The sequence below is a fragment of the Hemiscyllium ocellatum genome, chromosome 10 (assembly GCF_020745735.1).
Source record: "Hemiscyllium ocellatum isolate sHemOce1 chromosome 10, sHemOce1.pat.X.cur, whole genome shotgun sequence".
NCBI lineage: Eukaryota > Metazoa > Chordata > Chondrichthyes > Orectolobiformes > Hemiscylliidae > Hemiscyllium > Hemiscyllium ocellatum.
In genome coordinates, this window is record NC_083410.1 from 114,324,593 (window position 1) to 114,346,482 (window position 21,890).

Below are 21,890 nucleotides of genomic sequence, written 5' to 3' on the forward strand. Positions count from 1 at the left end.
GCACTATTCCTGGAGACAATGGCGATTTAAAGATCAATGTTAAATGCTCAGCATTCTCCTCCCTGGCTTCCCAGAGAATCCTAGGATAAATCCCATCCTGCCCAGGGGCCTTATCTATTTTCACACTTTGCAGGATTTCTAATGCCTCTTCCTTGTAAACCTCAATTCCACCTAGTCTAGTAGCCTGTATCTCAGTATTCTCCATGACAACATTATCGTTTTCTAAAGTGAATACTGTTGAAAAATATTCATTTAGTGCTTCCCCTATCTCCTCTGACTCCACACACAACTTCCTGCTACTATCCTTGATTGACCCTAATCTTACTCTCGTCATTCTTTTATTCCTTAAATACCTATAGAAAGCCTTAGGGTTTACCCTGAAGCTACCCACCAACATCTTCTCATGCCTCCTCCTGGCTCTTCTGAGCTCTCTCTTTAGGCCTTTCCTGGCTACCTTGTAATCCTCAAGTGCCCTAACCGAGCCCTCACATCTCATCCTAACATAAGCCACCTTCTTCCTCTTGACCAGAGATTCCACTTCCTTCGTAAACTATGGCTCCCGCGCTCTACAGTTTCCTCCCTGCCTGACAGGTACATACTTATCTAGGATACTCAGGAGCTTTTCCTTGAATAAGCTCCGCATTTCTAATGTGCCTATCCCCTGCAGTTTCCCTCCCCATCCTATGCTTCCTAAATCTTGCCTAATCGCATCGTAATTGCCTTTCCCCCAGCTGTCACTCTTGCCCAGTGGTATACACCTATCCCTTTCTAATACTAAAGTAAACATAACAGAATTGTGATCGCTATCATCAAAGTGCTCACCTACTTCCAAGTCTAACACCTGGCTGGCTCCTTACACAGTACCAAATCTAATGTGGCTTCACCCCTTGTTGGCCTGTCTACATACTGTGTCAGGAAGCCCTCCTGCACACACTGGACAAAACTGACCCATCTATAGTACTCGTTCCCAGTCAATATTTGGAAAGTTGAAGTCTCCCCATAACAACTACCCTGTCTCTCTCATTCCAATCGAGAATCATTTTGCTATCCTTTCCTCTACATCTCTGGAACTATTTGGAGGCCTATAAAAAAACTCCCAACAGGGTGACCTCTCCTTTCCTGTTTCTAACCTCAGCCCACACTACCTCAGTTGATGAGTCTCCTAACATCCTTTCTGCAACTGCAGTGCTGTCCTTGACCAACAATGCCACACTTCTCCTCTTTTACCATCTTCTCTGTTCTTACTGAAACATCTAAATCCTAGGACTTGCAACAGCCATTCCTGTCCTTGCTCTGTCCATGTCTCTGAAATGGCGACATCGAAGTCCCAGGTACCAACCCATGCTGCAAGTTCACCCACCTTATTCCGGATGCTCCTGGCGTTGAAGTAGACACACTTGAAAGCAACTTCTTGCTTGCTGGTGCCATCTTGTGTCCCTGAAACTTGATTTCGGACCTCCCTACTCTCAACTTTTTCTATACTTGAACTACAATTTTGGTTGCCATCCCCTTGCTGGATTAGTTTAAACCTATCCCAATAGCTTTACCGAATTTCCTCCCCCCCCCCCCCCCAGGATATTGGTACCCCTCTGGTTCAGATGATGACCATCCTGCTTGTAGAGGTCCTACCTACCCCAGAAAGAGCCCCAATTATCCAAGAATCCAAAACCCTCCCTCCTGCACCATCCCTGTAGCCACGTGTTCAACTCCTCTCTCTTCCTATTCCTCGCCTCACTAGCACGTGGCATGGGCAACAAACCAGAGACGACAACTCTGTTTGTCCTAGCTCTAAGCTTCCATCCTAGCTCCCTGAATTTCTGCCTTAAATCCCCATCTCTCTTCCTACCTATGTCATTGTGCCTATGTGGACCACAACTTGGGGTGCTCCCCCTCCCCCTTAAGGATCCCAAAAACACGATCAGAGACATCATGAACCCTGCCACCTGGGAGGCAACACACCAGCTGTGAGTCTCTCTCGTCCCCACAGAAACTCCTATCTGTCCCCCAAACTGTGGAGTCCCCAGTGACTACTGCTTTGCTCCTCTTCCCCCTCCCCTCCTGAGCAGCAGGGACAGACTCTCTGCCACAGCCCTGTGCCCCACTGCTTTCCCCTGGTAAGTCATCCCCCTCAACAGTATCCAAAACTGTATACTTATTGTTGAGGGGAATGGCCACAGGGGATCCCTGCACTGCCTGCTGGTTCCCTTTCTGTCCCTGACTGTAACCCATCTGCCTTTTTCTTGTACCTGAGGAGTGACTACCTCCCTGTAACTCCTCTCAATAATCCCCTCTGCCTTCCGAAAGATCTGAAGTTCATCCAGCTCCAGCTCCAATTCCCTAACAAGTACCTCGGTACAATTCTTGGATACAACAGAGGAATAAAAATAGTTGTATTACTTTACAGAGTTGGAAAATAAGTTAAAAATAGAACATCATTAAAGGGTTGACAATTGCAGTAAGGTAGGAAACTTCAAATAAACATTACATTGTAGCAGTTTAGCACAGGGTCTCCTCACATGTCCTGCGCCATTCCCTGTCCAATAGCCATCCCCACTCCACTCCAAACCTCCATTCCACTCTGTACTGGCCCTCAGCTGCTCCAAGGTAAGTTCCAAGACGACCTCCTCCTTGCTGATCTCCACCCCAGGACTTGCTGCCTGTGTGCTGCTCTGGAGCTGCTTCCCCAAGCTGTTGCGGTGCTCACTGCTGCGGGATTTGCTGCCCATGCCTGTTGCTGCTGTAAAATTCACCTCAGGTGCTAAGCGAAGAGAAGGAAAAAAGGGAATAAAAGTAAAAAGAGAAAGAACAGGCAGAGCAGAGGAACTTCTGTAGGAATATCCTGCTCTGCTGCCATCTTAGGTAATGACATGGAAACACTGTGAAAACTTGTTGTATTTCAAACCTCTTGCAATAGAGACCAGCATGCGTTTGCTTGTTATAGATGTATGCTAATGCATCTGTGTTCCAAATTTGTCAGTTTGTTTTAGTCAAAACTGCAATTGATGGGTTATACGTGGTTTGGAGGTATAACCATCCAATTCTAAAATCCAGGTGGCTCGGTTTTATTTTCACATCCATTTATTTCCATTGTTTTGCCCTGCTAGAATTTGATGTACTTGGCAGTTCAGAAAAGGATGTTCTTAGTGCTTGTGCCTCAAATTGAAAATTAGGCTATTGGGTTTATCAGTATAGAAACTTGGAGAATGGCTGGGAAAGACCTTTAATTTGTATATTTGGCTGAGGTTCATTGTAAAAAGCAGCAAACCTCTTCTAATTTAGGCAGAATTCTGAGCAAGTGAAGTTAGGATGGTGAAAAATGGTTACCAATTACTTCCCTGTTAATGAAAATGTTCTATCTAATCTTGTAGAGTAAGGTGGCACAACTTTCTGCTGACTGGAAAACTCTCAACAATATTTTGAAAGATCTTAATGATCAGTGCTTCGTGGGATGGAGTCAGCATATGTCACAACCAAAGGTTAAAGGTGAGAACACCTCTTAAATATGTAGGGTAAAAGCAAATACTATGATTGTTCAAAATCTAAATTAAACACTGAAGAACAGCAGATGTGGCAGATTCAGTTGAAAGAAAGACAATATTTCAAGTCAACGACTTTTCATCAAATCAGACCTTCAAACCATTAAATTGCCGAATTCAAACCATTTTATAATTTTGCCAATTTCAACCAATATCATAGATGTATGCTTTAAAAAAATTGTTTCACTAAAAGTGTACATGGGGGAACAATTGTTTTGTTTGTCTGTCTTCCCCCATGACTCTGCGGTTTGTTCTCTTGTGATGGTAATTTGTTTTAACCCTTCTGTCAAAATACAGTTCAGCTCTTGAGCAGGATCTTAAATTTAAGAACACATTCTTTTGTCAGTTGTACTGAACAGCTGCTAACATAATCTTTCTATTATATTTGCATCCTAATAACGTCAGAGCTGTCACAAAATAGGATACATCTGGGGGGGGGGGGAACGGTTTGCTGTTCCCAGGGAGTAAAAATAATTTTCCAATTTCGACCGTGTTCCAAAGCCCAATGTCTTTGTCTATATTTTGATTTGTGTACTTCTCATCTAGAAAAGTACCTATAACCAATGTAAATGTGTTTTAAATACCTGTGATTAAAAATAGCATGTTCCTAAGTAATGAAAATTGTAAATTATTGAGAAATTCTGTGGACTTTAGTTTTGCTCGAAATTGTGGCAATTCTGCTAAATTATACAAGAGGGCAGTATAAAAATGGTGAGATTAAGTATTATTGAGGACATTAGAGAGGTGAAATTATCTTATGATGTCCTTGTACTTTTCTGATCTACTATTAACTTAAAATTTACAATGATCTTTGTTATGAAAGCAGTTTCACTTTTGGATAATTTCTTCCAATGCAAAAGATAACTTTTTTTAAAAGAATCATGAAGTTTGATTCTCTGCTTTTAGGGATGACCCAAATGATATGCCACAGTCCTCTAGAATTCATTCCAATGCTCCCTTGTGTTCCAGCTAATTTCAGAGTGAGGATTCCAAAAAAAAAATCCTTCCAGGAGGTTTTTTGGTTTGGGTGGTTTTCTATTTTGCTTTCCAGGTCTTATGACTAAATTATTCAGCTCCTTGTGCAGGATTTCAGTTGATAGCCAACAATCTTCTTGGTTTCCAAGCTGATTTCGCTGAATACTTTCAACCACAAGGATTAGAGGAATAATAAATTTCCTCCACAAACAGTAACCTGGAGGAAATCTTCCTGCTAACTATCCATCAAATTCAAAATTGAGCTTGAGCCCCCAGTCACATTTGCTCGTGGAACTGCAAGTTTGTATTTTTCTCTGCAATCGTGGGTATGTGAAGGTGCTGTCAAGGTGACAGGATGTATTGCAGCAGTGAAACTTGAGGGAACATAGTTGCGAAGGGATTGCAGGTTTACGAGTTTATGGTGTACCAATCAAGCAAGTTAGTTTGTCCTGGATGGTGTCAAGCTTCTTGAGTATTGTTGGAGCTGTACTCATCCACACAGGTGAATTGTATTCCATCAGACTGCAGACTTTAGACTATGAGCAAGCTCTGGAGAATGAAGAAGGATTTATCCACATTTCTCAGCTTCTGGACTGCTGTTGCAGCCGCAGTGTTTATATGTCTGCTCTAGCTTCTGGTCGATGGTAATTTCTAATATTTTCTTATTGGGCGATTTAGTGATTGTAATGCCATTAAATATCAAAGGGAAGATGGTTATATTCTGTTTGTAACAGCCAATGCGTTGTACTTGTGTGGCATGTATGTTATTTACCACTTGTCAGCCGAGGCTTGGATACAGGTGTTCCACATTTGGACACAGGGTGCTTCAGGAGTTGAGGAGGCACAACTTTTTTTCAGTTCATTCATTGAATGTGGGCATCACTGGCTGGGCTCTCATTTATTGTCCATCGCTAGTTGTCCTTGAGAAGATGGTGGTGAGTTGCTGCCTTGAACAGTTGCAATCTATGAACTGTAAGCAGATCCATAATGCCATTAGGACGTTGAGTTGCAGAATTTTGATCCAACGATAGAACAAAGAAAGTTACAGCACAGGAACAACCCCATTGACCCTCCAAGCCTGCGCTGATCCAGATCCTCTATCTAAATCTGTTAAGTAAAAACGAGGACTACAGATGCTGGATTAGAGTGGTGCTAGAGAAGCACAGCAGGTCCGGCAGCATCCAAGGAGCAGAAAAATCGACGTATCGGGTAAAAGCCCTTCATCAGGAATAGAGGCAGGAAGCCTGCAGGGTTGAGAGATAAATGAGAGGGGGGTGGGAAGAAAGTAGCATAGAGTACAATAGGTGAATGGGGGTGGGGATGGAGGTGATAGGTCAGAGAGGAGGGTGGGGGAAGGTAGCAAAGAGTACAATGGGTGAATGAGGGTGGGGATGAAGGTGATAGGTCAGAGAGGAGGGTGGAGTGGATAGGTGGAAAGGAAGATAGGCAGGTAGGACAAGTCATGGGGACGGTGCTAGCTGGAAGATTGGAACTGGGTTAAGGTGGGGGGGTGGGGGAGAGAAGAGAATGAGGAAACTGGTGAAGTCCACATTGATGCCCTGGGGTTGAAGTGTTCCGAGGTGGAAGATGAGACGTTCTTCCTCCAGGCATTGGATGGTGAAGGAGCGGCAGTGGAGGAGGCCCAGGACCTGCATGTCCTCAGCAGAGTGGGATGGGGAGTTGAAATGTTGGGCCACAGGGCCCAACTGTTGCCTATTTTCTAAGGGTCTGTATCCATTTGCTCCCTGCCCATTCATGTATCCGTGTAGACACATCTTAAATAGCGCTATCATGCCAACCTCTACGAACTCTGCTGGCAACATGTTCGAGGTCCCCACTACCCTCTGTGCAAAGAACTTTCTATGCATATCTCCCTTTAAACTTTTCTCCTCACACTTTGAACTTGGCAACTCAATTACTTGAGGTCACTACTCTGGGAAAAAGCTTCTTGCTATCCACTCTGTTTATACCCCTTTTGATTTTGTAGACCTCCATTAGCTACACCCCCCCCAACCTCCTTTGTTCTAATAAAAATAATCCTAATCTACTCAACTTCTCTTCATAGCTAGCATTCTCCATACCAGGCAACATCCTAGTGAACATCCTCTGCACCCTCTCCAATGAATCTACATCCTTTGAGTAATGTGGCGACCAGAAAAGTACACCATATTCCAAATTTGGTCGAGCCAAAGTCCTATACAGCTGTAACATGACCTGCCAACTCTTATACTCAATAGCCATTTCGTTGAAGGAAAGCATGCCCTATGCCTTTTTGAGTACTCTATTGACCTACCTTGCCACCTTCAGGGAACAATGGACCTGAACACCCAGATCTCTCTGTACATCAATTTTCCCCAGGACGTTTCTATTTACTGTATAGTTTGTTTTTGAAATGGATTTTCCAAAATGCATCAGCTTGCATTTGCCCGGATTTAACTCCATCTGCCATTTCTCTGCCCAACTCTCCAATTGATCTATGTTTGGCATTCTCTGACAGTCCCTTCACTATCTGCTACTCCACCAATCTTCATGTCATCTAGAAACTTACTATCAGACCACCTATACCTTCCTCCAAATCATTTATGTATATCACAAGCAACAATGGTCCCAGCACAGATCCCTGTGGAACACCACTGGTGACAGGTCTCCATTTTGAGAAACTCCTTTCCACTACTACTCTCTGGGCACCAGGAGACAACCAGTTCTCTATCCATCTAGCTAATGCAACCTGGGCCCCATGCAACTTCATTTTCTCCATCAACCTGCTATGCTAAACATCCTGCAATCGCTCAGCAAACATCCTCATTTCAGACCAAGTGCTGAAGGGAATGTCATTGATGAAGCAGTTGGTTGGGTCTGGGACACTACTCTGTGGAACTCCTGCAAAGATTTCCTGGAGCTGAGATGATTGACCTCTGTCAACCTCAAGCATATTCTTTTATATCAGCTATCCATATAACCAGCTGAGACAAATGGTATGTAAGATTCACACCTCACAAATGCCAGGCAATGAGCATCACTAATAAGAAACAATCTAACCAACGCCCATGACATTCAATAGCTGTTGTGGTTCTGTTCGCCGAGCTGGGAGTTTTTGTTGCAAACGTTTCGTCCCCTTTCTAGGTGACATCCTCAGTGCTTGGGAGCCTCCTGTGAAGCGCTTCTGTCATGTTTCCTTCGGCCTTTATAGTGGCTTGTCTCTGCCGCTACCAGCTGTCAGTTGCTGTCCGCTGCAGTGGCTGCTGTATTGGGTCCAGGTCGAACAAACACATCGACCTGGACCCAATATACCGGCCACTGCAGCGGACAGCAACTGACAACTGGAAGCGGCAGAGACAAACCATTATAAATGCCAAAGGAAACATGACAGAAACACTTCACAGGAGGCTCCTAAGCACTGAGGATGTCACGTAGAAAGAGGCCGAAATGTTTGCAACAAAAACTCCCAGCTTGGCGAACAGAACCACAACAACGAGCACTTGAGCTACAAATCTTCTCGTAAACTTTGAACATTCAATACTGTCACCATCACTGAATCCTCCCCCCCGTTAACATCTATGGGGTTGTCATTAATCAGAAACACAACTGGACTCGCCATATAAAAACAGTGGGTACAAGAGCAGCTCATAGAAGGGGATACTGCACCAGGTAACCCGCCACCTAGCTCTCCAAAGCCTGTCCTCCAACTGCAAGGCACAAGTCAGGAGTAGGATGGAATACTTCCACTTGCCTAGAAGTGTGCAATTCAATAACATTTAAGAAGCTTGAGCTATTCAGGACAAAGTAGCCAGCTTGATTGACGTCACATCTACTCTCTCTCTCCCTCCACCACCCCACACGCACACACACACGCACACACACACACACACACAGACACACACTCAGTAGCAGAAGGAGACTAAGGTAGATGAGTACGTGCAAATGATCATTATCGTGAAAGAGGTAATGTTAGGCAAGCTAAAGGAGCTAATATAGACAAGTCTCTTGACCCTGTGGGGATGCATCCCATGGTCCTAAAAGAGATGGTGGCAGAAATAGCAAACGTGTTTGTGATAATTTTCCAAAATTCATTGAACACTGGGGCATTCCAGCAGATTGAAAAACTGCAAATATGAGGCCACTGTTTAAAAAAAGGAAGTAGACAAAAGGTGGGGAATTATAGGCTGGTTAGCTTAACTTCTGAGTGGGGAAAATGCTTGAATCTATTATCAAGGAACAAATAGCTAGACATCTAGATAAAAATTGTCTCATTGGGCCATTGCAACATTGGTTCATGAAAGACAGATCATGTTTAACTAATCTATGGAATTCTTCAAAGACACTGAGTGTGGTGGACTGCAGGGGCTCATGAGATGTGATATATCTGGATTTCCAAAAGGCATCTGACAAGGTGCCACACAAAAGGCTGCTGCATAGGATAAAGATGCACAATGTGATGGGCAATGTATGAGCATGGATCGAAGACTGGGTAACAGGAAATAAAGAGTACTTTTCTGCTCGGTGATCAGTGACTAATGATGTGCCTCAGGGATCAGTGTTGGGACTGTAATTATTCACAATTTATCTAGATATAGAGCATAGCATTACAGCGATGATTTGGCATTGGAACCACGTCTAGTGTCAATATTTGCGGATGATACTAAGGTGAGTCGTAGAGCAAAGTGGTAGAGGAATTTGAAAGTTTGCAGAGAAATATAAATAGTTTGAGTGGGCAAATGTCTGGCAGAGAGAATACAATGTTGATGAATGTAAAGTCATCCATTTTGGTAGGAATAACAGTAAAAAGGACTATTATTTGAATGGTTAAAAAAAAAATTGCAGCATGCTGCTGTTGGAGGTGTTTTTGTGCATGGATCGCAGAAGGTTGTTTTGCAAGTGCAATAGGTAATTTAGGTAGCAATTGGAATTTTGTTCTTCTTTGTCAAAGGAATTGAGTTTAAAGACAAGGAGGTAATGTTGTAACTGTATATGGTACTGGTGAAGCCACACTTGGAGTACTGCATGCAGTTTTGGTCTCCTTATTTGAGAAAGGATGTACTGGTACTCGAGCAAGTGCAGAGGATATTCTCTAGGTTGATTCTGGAGAGTTGGCTTGTGAGGAGAGACTGAGTAAATTAGGATTATATTCATTAGAATTTAGAAGAATGGGGGGGGGGGGGATCTTACAGAAACAAACAAAATTATAAATGGAACAGATAAGATAAAAGCAGGGAGAATGTTTCCACTGGAGGTGAAACTAGAGCAAGAGAGCATAGCCTGAAAATTAGGGGGAGTAGATTTGGGACTGAATTGAGAAGGAGCTTGTTTACCCAGAGGGTTGTGAATCTATGGAATTTCCTGCCCCAGTGAAGTAGTTGAAGCTTCCTCATTGAATGTTTTTAAAGCTAAGATAGATAATTTTTTGAACAGTAAAGGAATTAAGAGAGTGGGTAAGTGGAGCTGAGCCCATGAAAAGATCAGCCATAATCTTACTGAATGGTGGAGCAGGCTCAAAGATCCAGATGGCCTACTCCTGCTCCTGATTCTCATGTTCTTATATATTATCTCCAAGATGCCCTGCTGAAATTCATTGAAGTTCCTTTTACAGCAAGCCTACAACCATTTCCACCTAGAAGGTTAAGGGCAGCAGGTACAGATGATCACTACCACCTGCAGGTTCCCCTCTTAAGTTACCCACCATCCTGACATGGAACCTTATCTGTTGCTGGGTCAATACCCTGGAACTCTCTCCCCAACAGCATTGTGGGTCAACCTACAGCACATGGACTGTAGCGGTTCAAGAAGGTAGCTCACCACCATCTTCTCAAGGGCAACAAGGAATGCACAATGAATGTTGGCCAGCCAGTGACTCCTATATCCCATGATTGAATTTTTTTTTAAAAAAGTGGCCTTGGTGTCAAGGGCAGTCATTCGCCTTTGGAATTCAACTTTTTTGTCCATGTTTGAAAAAAGGTGTAATGATGTCAGGAGCTGAATGGCCCTGGCAGAACCAAACTGGGCATTGGTAAGCAAATTATGCTAAGCAAGTGTTGCTTAATAATGCTGTTGATACCTTCCATCATTTAACTGATGATTGAGATTATCCTGATTGGTTGTAAATGGTCTGCTTTTTGTGTATAGAATATATCGTAGCAATTTTCTACATTGTTGGGTAGTTGACTGCTGTCCTGGAACAGCTTGACTTGGGTTGGAACGTGCTTTAGAGTGCATGTATTCAGTACTATTGCTGATGTGTTGTTGGGCCTCACAACAATATCTGGTACCTTCAGCTGTTCTTGATATCACATGTAATTAATCAAATGGCTAAAGCCTGACATCTGTGATGCTGGGAACCTTGTGAGGAAACTGCAATGGATTTTCCACTTGACACCTGGCTAAAGAATGCTGCAGCCTTATTTTTTGTGCTGATTTGCTTGGCTCCCCCATCATTGACGGTGAGATTGTTTGTAGAGCCACTTTTTCTAGTGAGTTGCTTAATTGTTCACCATCATTCATGATTGGATGTGACAGGATAGTAGAGCATAGATCTGATTTATTGGTTGTGTAATGCTTGGCTCTGTCTATCATTAGTTTCTTATGTCATTAGTCACGCAAGTAGTCCTGTTTTATAGCTTCAGCAGGTTGACCCATCATTTTTCAGGTCTGCCTGTTACTGCTCCTGGTATGCCCTCCTCCACTCTTGTTTGAACCATGATTGATTGCTGGCTTGATGATAATGGTTGAGTAGAACATCTGCTTGGCCATGAGGTTGCAGATTGTGTTTGATTATAATTCTGCTGCTGCTGATGGCTCACAGTACCTCATAGATGCCCAGTTTTGAGTAACGCGAAATGTTTGCGGTCTATTACGTTCAACCTGGTGATATTGCCACACAACATGATGTAAGGAATTCTCAATATACAGTCGGAACTTTATCTCTGCAATAATTGTTTTCCCTCTTGATGGTTCCCTCACTACTTCCTACACACCCAATCTAGCCACTATGTCCTTTAGGACTTAATCACCTTGGTCAGTCGTAGTGTTGCTAAGCCACTTTTGGTTGTGGACATTGAAAGCCCCGTCATTTTGTGTCCTTACCCCCTTGGTGCTTCCTCCAAGTAGTGTTCAATATGGAGGAGTACTGACTCATGAACAGGATGTGTGGGGATATGGGTAAATGTTGGCAAGTGGTGATCAGCAGGAAGTTAATGAAACCTCATAGGATCCAGATTCAATGTTGAGATGTTCCAGGGCAAATCCATTCCAGCTATAGAGTTGGCTGCTGTGTTTGTCTGGTGGGCTAATAGTGGTGTTTTGGAACATTGTATAAAATATGATTCTGTGAATTTGAAGGGCAGTTGCTTGATGAGCCTGTCCCAATATTAGCAATAGCCCCCAGACGCTAATAAGGAGGACTTTGCAAGGTTGACAAGGCTGTGTTGCTGTCGTTGTGTCTGTTGTTTTAACTGATGACAGGTGGTCTATCTGATTTCTTTCATTTTTTTCCCTTTTTAGTGTTTGATAGAACTGAGTGATTTGCTAGGGCAGTTAAGAGTCTCATGTAGACCAAGCCAGGTGAGGATGGCTGTTTTCTTTCCTTTCCCAAAGGACACTAATGAACAAGATGGGTTCAGTACAACAGTAAATAGCGATTTTCATTAACCTGTTTAGACCTGTCATGATTAGTCTTTCATGGGAGACTGATAGTGAAGGTAAGAACCATGAAATTCAAGAAAATTTGGCAGTTTGAATCCAGAGTGTGATCATTTAAAGTGTTTTTGTGATTACACGGCTGTGTCTGTGGGGTTCTGCAAAGATCAGTGTTGTTTGTGGTTTATATAAATGACTTAGACTTGAAAATAAAAGGATTGATCAGTAAGTTCGCAGATAATAGAAAGATTGATTGGATGCTGCCTTGTGAGGAGAATATAGGCAGATTTGTCAGATGGGCTGATGGTGAGCAAATGAAATTCAATCTATTTAAGTGTGAGGTGATGCACTTGGGCAGTTGAAGCAAGGGAAGTGAAATATGATAGTGACAGGACCCTGGGAAGCTGAGTGACCGAATGTGTGTATCTATCAGTCCCTTAGGGTAGTGGGACAGCTAGTTAAGGTGGTTAAGAACCATGTAGTTTATTTACTTTTATGATCCGAGGCATTGAGTTTAAGAATAGAGATGTCATGCTGAAACTGTATAAAACATTGTTTCGGCCACAACTAGAGTATTGTGTGCCATTCTGGCATACATGTTATAAGAGGGATGTGATTGCTCAGGAGAAGGTACAGAGGAGATTTACCAGGATTTTGCTTGAGCTGGAGAGTTTGCTTGTGAAGAGAAATTGGATAGACTGGGATTGTTTTCCTTGGAGTCGAGGGGACTGAGGGGTCATAATTAAGATATATAAAATTATAGGGGGCATGCATAGGTAGGGAAGACGGGAAGGAACATTTTCCTTTGCTAGAGAGATCAATGACTAGGAGGAATAGATTTAAGGTAAGGGACAGGAAGTTTAGAGGGGATGTGAGGAATTGATTTTCCACCCAGAGGGTAGAGGGAGGCTGTCTGGAGCTCACTACCTGTAAGGGTAGCAGAAATAGAAACAGTCATAACATGCTGGTTCTTGTGAAGATCTTGAATATCCTATACAATGAGAACATATTGGCCTTAGGGAAATTCGAGGGGAATTAAGATGATAAATAAGTATGACTTATTCACTGAAGGAGACAAAGATCCAAGATGTATTCAAACAAGAAATGAATTACCTTTTTAGGAGGTTTATTGATATAGTTTAAGATCTTTAGGAGAAAAATAGAGTTTCAAGTCAATGTTAATACAAACTTTAGGGTGACGGTAAAGCACATGGGTTTAAATTTAGATGGAAAGGTTCAATACAAGTAAAGGAAAACTATTCCTGGAGAATGATATTATGGTAAAAAGAATGACTGCAGATGCTCGAAACCAGATTCTGGATTAGAGAGGCTCCTCGGATGCTGCCTGAACTGCCGTGCTTTTCCAGTATCACTCTAATCCAGAATGATATTATGGACCAGACCAAATCCCCTCAAAATATATTCAGAAGATAGTTGAGGTCCTAACTTCTTATTTTAAAGATATGTATAAGATGATGTTTTCCAGATACAATTCGATGGTCAAACAATTCTACATTAAGCAAGATACACTTTATTCATACACAAAAGTTAAAAATATAAAAAAAAAGAAGAAATTGGAATAACTTAGCTCTATTGGAAAACTTAACTGAATAATAGATCATTTTGTAACTAAACAGTAACTGTTCCAATATAGTAACATCCCATAAACACACCCTTGGCAAAAGGCAAGTTCACAAAAAGAAAATAGATTCACTCACAGGCAATTCTCTAACCCAGGGGGAAAGAAAAGTCAAGAGAAAGCAGGGAGACATGTACCAAACCCAGTTTCAAGACACAGCAACAACTACTGAAAACTAAAACTAAACATTCTGGACCGGTGGGGATTCGATTGCACCCTTTCAGGCTAACATGGAACATAGAACATTACAGCACAGTACAGGCCATTCGGCCCTCAATGTTGCACCAACCAGTGGAACCAATCGGAAGCCCATCTAACCAACACTATTCCATTATCATCCATATGGTTATCCAATGACCAATTAAATACCCTTAAAATTGGTGAGTCTGCTACTGTTGCAGGCAGGGAGTTCCACACTCCAATTACTCTCTGAGTAACCAAACTACCTTTGACATCTGTACTATATCTATCACCCCTCAATTTAAAGCTGTGTACTCTTGTACTAGCTATCTCCATCCGAGGACCAAGGCTCTCACTATCCAACCTATCTAACCCTCTGGTTATCTTATATGTTGCAATTTAGTCACCTCTCAACCTTCTTCTCTTTCATGAAAACAGCCTCAATTCCCTCAGCCTTTCCTCATAAGACCTTTCCTCCATACCAGGCCACATCCCAGTAAATCTCCTCTGGACCATTGCCAAAGCTTTCGCATCCTTCCTATAATGCGATGACCAGAACTGTGCATATACTCCATGTGCGGCCACACCAGAGTATTGTACAACTGCAACATGACCTCATGGCTCCAAAACTCAATTCCTCTACTAATAAAAGCTAACGCACCATATGCCTTATTAACAACCCTATAAACCTTAGTTGAAAATGTGTTGCTGGTTAAAGCACAGCAGGCCAAGCAGCATCCAAGGAACAGGAAATTCGACGTTTCGGGCCAGAGCCCTTCATCAGGATTGAGGAGAGTGTGCCAGGCAGGCTAAGATAAAAGGTAGGGAGGAGGGACTTGGGGGAGGGGCGATGGAGATGTGATAGGTGGAAGGAGGTCAAGGTGAGGGTGATAGGCCGGAGTGGGGTGGGGGCGGAGAGGTCAGGAAGAAGATTGCAGGTTAGAAGGGCGGTGCTGAGTTCGAGGGAATCGACTGAGACAAAGTGGGAGGAGGGGAAATGAGGAAACTGGAGAAATCTGAGTTCATCCCTTGTGGTTGGAGGGTTCCCAGGCAGAAGATGAGGCGCTCTTCCTCCAACCGTCGTGTTGTTATGTTCTGGCGATGGAGGAGTCCAAGGACCTGCATGTCCTCGGTGGAGTGGGAGGGAGAGCACCCAGAGGAAATCCACTCAGCCACAGGGAGAATGTGCAAAATCCACACAGACAGTCGCTCGAGGCTGGAATTGAACCTGGGTCCCTGGTGCTGTGAGGCAGTAGTGCTAACCACTGAGCCACCAATTCTTTAAAGAGATCAAGGACTTTCTTCTCAACCTACCCCTGATCAGGTTGTACTTTTGCAGCTTCTTGGCTCCCATAGTGCTTTCCATTACCACTTCAACAAAACTTACCAGCTTATCCTGTTTTTCCCGATTTCTATCCCTCACAGATTGGCATTGATGTCAGAAGGCAAACTTTGATTTGTGAACTAACTCATAATCATTTACCATTTCTGCTGTTAACTTTGCAGTCCTAACTCTGTGCACTTTTGCATGTGTTCTCACTACTTAAGAAAGTGATTTTTTGAATGCCTCCAAAATAATCGTCTAAGAGCATAATATGTTTGATCTATTTTCAATGCCCTTTAACCATCTTTCAAAATTACTTTGTTTGATCCTTTCAAACTCAATGTATATTTGACCAGGTTCCCTCCTTAGATCCCTAGCACATTGTTCAAAGGCTTCTGGTCCTAGCTCATATGCACTTAAGATGGCATTTTTCACTTCGTTATACCTCCCAGATACCTCCTGTGTTCGTGATACAAAAACCTCCCTAGCTCTACTACCGATTTTGTTTGGATCACTAATACCCACATGGCCGTCAGCTATTTCATTTGCTTAGCTACTTTGTCAACTGAAGTGAAAATGGCTTCTATATCCTCTTCGTCAAACTTTGGCAATGCTTGGACATATTTAAATATATCCCCACCAAACCTTTGGTTACAATGGGATTGCTTTCCATTACTGTCCTCATCATACTCCTTTACCTCCACCATTTCAAGTTGACTTTGATTTTCAGTTTCAAAAATTGTCTCTTTCTCCCTTTCTTCTGCTAGAGCCTTCCTCTGCCTTTCTTCTTCCTCTGCTTTTAATCATAATTCAAACTATTTCATTTACTTTTCATGTTCAAGCTGCTTCATTTTCAATTGAAATTAAGCCACTTCCACAGATTCCGATGGCATTCCTGGCAATTGTAAATGCTAGATGATTTCCACAATTATCTCTCCTTTCCTCTCAGACATTGGCAACCTCAGTTCCTGCTTGTTTGCCAATTCGGAAACCTTTGCCTTGTTTACTTTAGGTAAAACGCCCGAAGTGACTTCTTCTACCCTCAGGGATCTCTTTATCACTGAAAGAACCATTACTACACAAGGCACGCCCTATTTCAACCAAATGAATTGAACACTTGAAATAAAGAAAACCACTAACGCATACCACGCACTGCTTTTGAGTCCAACAATCCTGAATCCAACTTGTAATTTGAGACTTTGATCCTGACAAAAGTCCCCAATTTGTTATGGACCAGACCATGCCCCTCAAGATATATTCAGAAGATAGTCTAAACCCTAATCTTTTCTTATTTTAAAACTAAGTGTAAGGTGTCGCATTCCAGATGCAATTCAATTGGTCAAACTACTCAATGTTAAGCAAAGCACACTTTATTTGTACACTATAGTTAAAATACAAGAAAAGAAACAAGAAATTGGAATAACTTAACTCGAGTGGAAAACTTAACAGAATGATTGTTTTGCAACTAAACAGCAACTGTTCTTATATAGTAACATCCAATAAACACGATCATAATATGGTAGAGTTCAGTCTGCAGTTAGAAAGAGAGATGAAATATCTGATGTAATGGTGTTACAGTTAAATAAAGGTAACTATGAGGCATGAGAGAGGAACTGACGAAAATTGACTGGAAGCAGAGCCTGGTGGGGAAGACAGTTTAGCAACAATGGCAGGAGTTTATGGGTGTAATTGAGGACAGAGTACAGAGGTACATCTCCAAGAATCAAACTGAATTTCAAGACCCAGCGACAATAACTACTGAAAATTAAAACTAAAACTCCTGGTTCTCTGGGAGCTTGATTTCACCCATTCAAGATGCTTCTATTGTTCTATTTTTCAAAAAAAACTCCAAGGCTTCACAAGCAGTTTACTTTATCAGCTTTGGAGCAGACTGCCCTGTAACTCTCTCGCAACCTTTTTTTATTTTAAAAAAGAGGAGGACAGAATGTACCTATTGAGTGGGCGGCACGGTGGCACAGTGGTTAGCACTGCTGCCTCACAGCGCCTGTAGACCCGGGTTCAATTCCCGACTCAGGCGACTGACTGTGTGGAGTTTGCACGTTCTCCCCGTGTCTGCGTGGGTTTCCTCCGGGTGCTCCGGTTTCCTCCCACAGTCACAAAGATGTGCGGGTCAGGTGAATTGGCCATGCTAAATTGCCCATAGTGTTAGGTAAGGGGTAAATGTAGGGGTATGGGTGGGTTGCGCTTCGGCGGGTCGGTGTGGACTTGTTGGGCCGAAGGGCCTGTTTCCACACTGTAAGTCTAATCTAAGTCTAATCTAATCTATTAAAGCCATAGTTTTGTCACAATAGTAAGCTTGTGGACTAGTCTCAGATTTGATTACACTGATCCCATTTTCCAGCTCTTAACACACAAGTCTGGTAATGTAGATGAATATCTAAGTACTGCTTAAGTAATACTAGAGTTTCTGACTCAACCATCATTTCAGGCAATGAGTTCCAGACTCCCACCACATACTGGGTGAAACTTTCCTCTTAGCCTTCTACCACTGAATCTAAATCCTTGTCCATTTGTTTTGACACCTTTTTTAAATAGAAAAATGTTTCTAATCAAGCATGTAAGCGAAGATGGGCTGAAATCATGCGAGTGTCATAGAGCTATCACAATGTGGAAGCAGGCCATTCAGTCCATTTGAGTCACACCAACTGTCCCAAGAGCAGCCCACTCAGACCCAGCCCTTACTCTATCCCTGCGGCCTTGCATTTCTCCTGACTCATTCACCTAGCCTGTACCTGTACATCCGTGAACACTATGGGCAATTTAGTATGGTCAATCCACCTAACCTGCACATCTTTGGACTGTGGGAGGAGACCCACGCAGTCACAGGGAGCATGTGCAGTCTCCACAAAATCTGTTGTTCGAGACTGGAATTGGACCCAGGTCCCTGATGCTGTGAGGCAGCACTGCTAACCACTGAGCTACTGTACTGCCCCTGAGTGATGAATATTTAGTTGCTACAGGCCATCAGAGGTAAAGTAAGTGAATAAGTTTGTTGAATTTGGATCAGGTGATTGTGGTGGTAGGATAATGCAGAAGTGAACTTAATATATTCCGTCAATGAATTGGGTGTTTGGAGGAAAATAAATTATTTAAGGTATGTGTCAACTGTCATGTGTTTTGAGAATATGTAGAGCACACTTAATTGCCTTAAGGAGTTTTAGAAAAATTTTACACACATTCTTCCAGAAATTGTTTGTTTAATTTATCAACTGAATTACTACTTGTATTTCCCAACAATTTGCTTCCCTACCTGAATGACTAGCATTTATATTGCTCCTCTAACATCAAGATAGTAATGCTATTTAGTGAAATTGGACACCAAGCTAAATGGAGAGGTATTGGGACAGACAACCAAAATCTACATCAAAGGTGGCTCAGTGGTTAGTACTGTTGCCTCTCAGCACCAGGGACCTGGATTCGATTCCTGTCTCGGGTAACTGTCTGTGTGGATTTGCAAACTCTACCCCTGTCTGTGTGGGTTTCCTTGGGTGCTCCATTTTCCTTCCACAGTCCCAGAGATGTGCAGGTCAGGTGAATTTGTCATGCTAAATTGCCCATAATGTTAAGTACATTAGTCAGAATGAAATGGGTCTGAATGGGTTACTCTTCAGAGGGTCGGTGTGGATTTGTTGGACTGAATGGCCTGTTTCCACACTGTAGGGAATCTAATCTAAAGTGATAGGTCTTAAAGAATGTTTTAAAAGAGGGGAGAGATGGAGAGATTTAGGGAGGGAATTGGAATAGTTGGGAAGATGGTGTTCAAGGTTTCACTGTCTAATGGATTGTATGATTGTGGATAAGTCCAATCAACTTTTCCTATCTTTCTGTTTGTGTATTTGTATGTTTTAGTAGTTCACTCCACTGTTCAAACAGTCACCCTGGTGTCAGCAATGCCTCCATCTCCTGGAGCCAGTCCGTTGGGTCTACGCGATGACTTCCCCTCAAATTCTGAATCATTGATGCCAGCAGATCTGGATAAATCAGCTGTGGAGCTCATTGACTGGCTGACACTCATTGATCAGATGATCAAATCAAACATAATTACTGTTGGAGATCTGGAGGAGATTAATGAAACAATTGTACGCCTGAAGGTATGAAAAAACATTTATTAAACCTATGGTGGAATTGAGTTAGATATCTACAAACGTACGCAAAACAAAAGGAAGTAGACCATTTGGCCCCTTGACCCTACCTCATCATTCAATAAGATCCCGGTCGATCTGTTGTTGCGTCAACGTTTTATTCCCGAATACCAGAGGTGGCTTTAGGCACCTTTGTTAGTCAAGAATCTGTCGAGCTCTACCTTAAAAATATTCATTGAGCATCTGGATGGATACGTGAGTAGGAAAGTTTAGAAGGATATGAGCCAAATGTTGGCAAATGGGAGTAGGTCAGTTGAGGATATCTGGTTGGTGCAGACAAGTTGTACAGAAAGATCTGTTTCCATGCTGTATCTATGCTTTATAACTCTTATGACTGCCTCTACAGCTCTCTGGGGAAGAGAGTTCCTAAGATTCATGATCATCTGAGAAAGAAAACAATTTTCCTTGTCCTAGTGGAAGATCCCTGATTTTTCCACCACGTTATCCAGTTATAGCAGTGTTATGAGTATTATGTTTAACTCGGTGAATAAAAACAAGATTGAGTAAATATGAACCCCAGTATTATCCTTCAACTGGATTTCCAAATTCAAATAGAAAGAGACCAATCAGTGGAAGCCGATCTGGGACATGATTTAGTCATAGAGGTTTTGGGATGGAGGTGAACTGGATGGAAGAATGTTGGAGAAAGACAGAATTGTGGAGGATTTAGCAGCAACATTGAGCAGTGCTGGGTTTAATTGTGCTACAGGTTGGAGACTGCTAATGGTTTGGAGCAGGATTTAGAACAGAGGATTAGATTAGTTAAACTTGAGTTTGGTGTGTTTTCTTTATAGCAGTCTCAGCGATTGCTGTACTCCGTTATATGAGTTATATCTGGCAGGATGATTTAATTGTTTACAGAATTTTGTTCATGTCCAACCCGTGCCATACACTACCCCCCCCCCCCCCCCCCCTCTTGGGGACCTACTTGGTGTTTTTCCGCAGTTTTCTAAATATCACAGCAGTGATACGGAAGATTCTTTGTTGGGAGCCACAGAGAAACTTGCAGCCACTGCATTGTATAAAGATACTTTGAGGTTCAGCACTGATGGAAACTTTAAGCTTTTTGTGCTGATCCTACCTGTTCAACCTAACTTGTAATTTTCTCAGTTTTAATCTTCAGTACTAATTTTGTTTCGTTTGTACATATTCACTGCATGTAACTATTTGTTACATATTCAGCAACATTATAATGTTAAAGGATGGTTGCAGTCATTTGATTGAGTCTATAATTCAGAACAGTTTGATTTTGTCTATACTCACACATCGATTTCTTTGAGAACAGACTACAATAAATGATTTGGAGCAGCGACGACCGCAGCTCGATGCTATTTTTACACTAGCTCAGAACTTGAAGAATAAAACGGCTGATATGGAGGAGCGAGCTGCAATTACTGAGCGATGTGAGTGAGGGTCTTCCACAAATAACTGTAAAGTATGAAATCAGAAAATGTGTTTGAAATGGTACTTTGAAAAATATGACAGTGCTTTAGCTGTTCGATAACAATTTTCTCCATAGTTCCTGTTAGAAGATGTACAGAGAACCAGGCATCGCAACTTCAGGAAGTAACGACATGATTGACTCTGATGCTAAGAGTTGGGTAATGCTGACATAAGGGAATTAAAATAACAAAGAGGTGAATGAATGTCGGCCAGATTACTATCATGTTCCCAAACGAGGTTTATATATGATCTAGAAGCTGATGTCAGTCATTCAGCAGCTCAATCTAGTTTCACCATTCAGTAAGGTAATGACTGATCTCCTTGCAACCGCAGATCCTCATTACTGCCTACCCCTGATAATCTCTTAACTGCTTGGTAATCTAGAATGTTCCTTCCTCTGATTGGAAATATTCGAGGAACTGTTTCCACTGTATTTCAGAAAGAGAGTTTCAAAGACTTCCAAAAGATGTTGTGAAACTTGAAGGGGTTCAGAAAAGATTTACAAGGACGTTGGCAAGGTTGGAGGTTTTGAGCTATAGGGAGAGCTGAATTGCCTGGAGCTGTTTTCCTTGGGGCGTCAGAGGCTGAGGGACAGCTTTATAGAGGTTTCTCAAATCATGAGTGTCATGGATAGGGTGAATAGACAACTTTTTTTCCCTCAGTTGCGGGACTCCAGAACTAGAGGGCATTGGCTTAGGGTGAGAGGGGCAAGATTTAAAAGGGACAACTTTTTCTCGCAGAGTGTGGTGCATGTATGGAATGAGCTGCCAGAGGAAGTGGTGGAGACTGATACAATTACAACATTTAAAAGGCATCTGGATGGGTATATGAATAGTAAGGGTTTAGAGGGGTATGGGCCAACTGCTGACAAATGGGACTAGATTAATTTAGGATATCTGGTTGGCATGCACGAGTTGAACTGAAAGGTCTGTCCTTGCTGTACGTCTGTATGACTCATGACCCTTTGAGAATTGTTTTTGCTTCATCTCTGTTTTAAATGG

General features: G+C 42.4%; 1 protein-coding gene across 11 annotated transcripts in view; it reads left to right on the forward strand.

Moving 5' to 3' along the window:
• LOC132819922 (utrophin-like) overlaps window positions 1–21,890 on the forward strand; it is a 751,240-nt gene that overhangs the window by 420,988 nt on the left and 308,362 nt on the right. For 10 of the 11 annotated variants that reach the window (XM_060831897.1, XM_060831902.1, XM_060831903.1 and 7 more), the window contains 3 exons: window positions 3,369–3,483; window positions 19,154–19,395; window positions 20,732–20,849. In XM_060831897.1, coding sequence (XP_060687880.1) covers window positions 3,369–3,483; window positions 19,154–19,395; window positions 20,732–20,849 — 475 coding nt within the window. The remainder of the gene's footprint in view (window positions 1–3,368; window positions 3,484–19,153; window positions 19,396–20,731; window positions 20,850–21,890) is intronic. The other variant, XM_060831900.1, reaches the window with a different exon arrangement.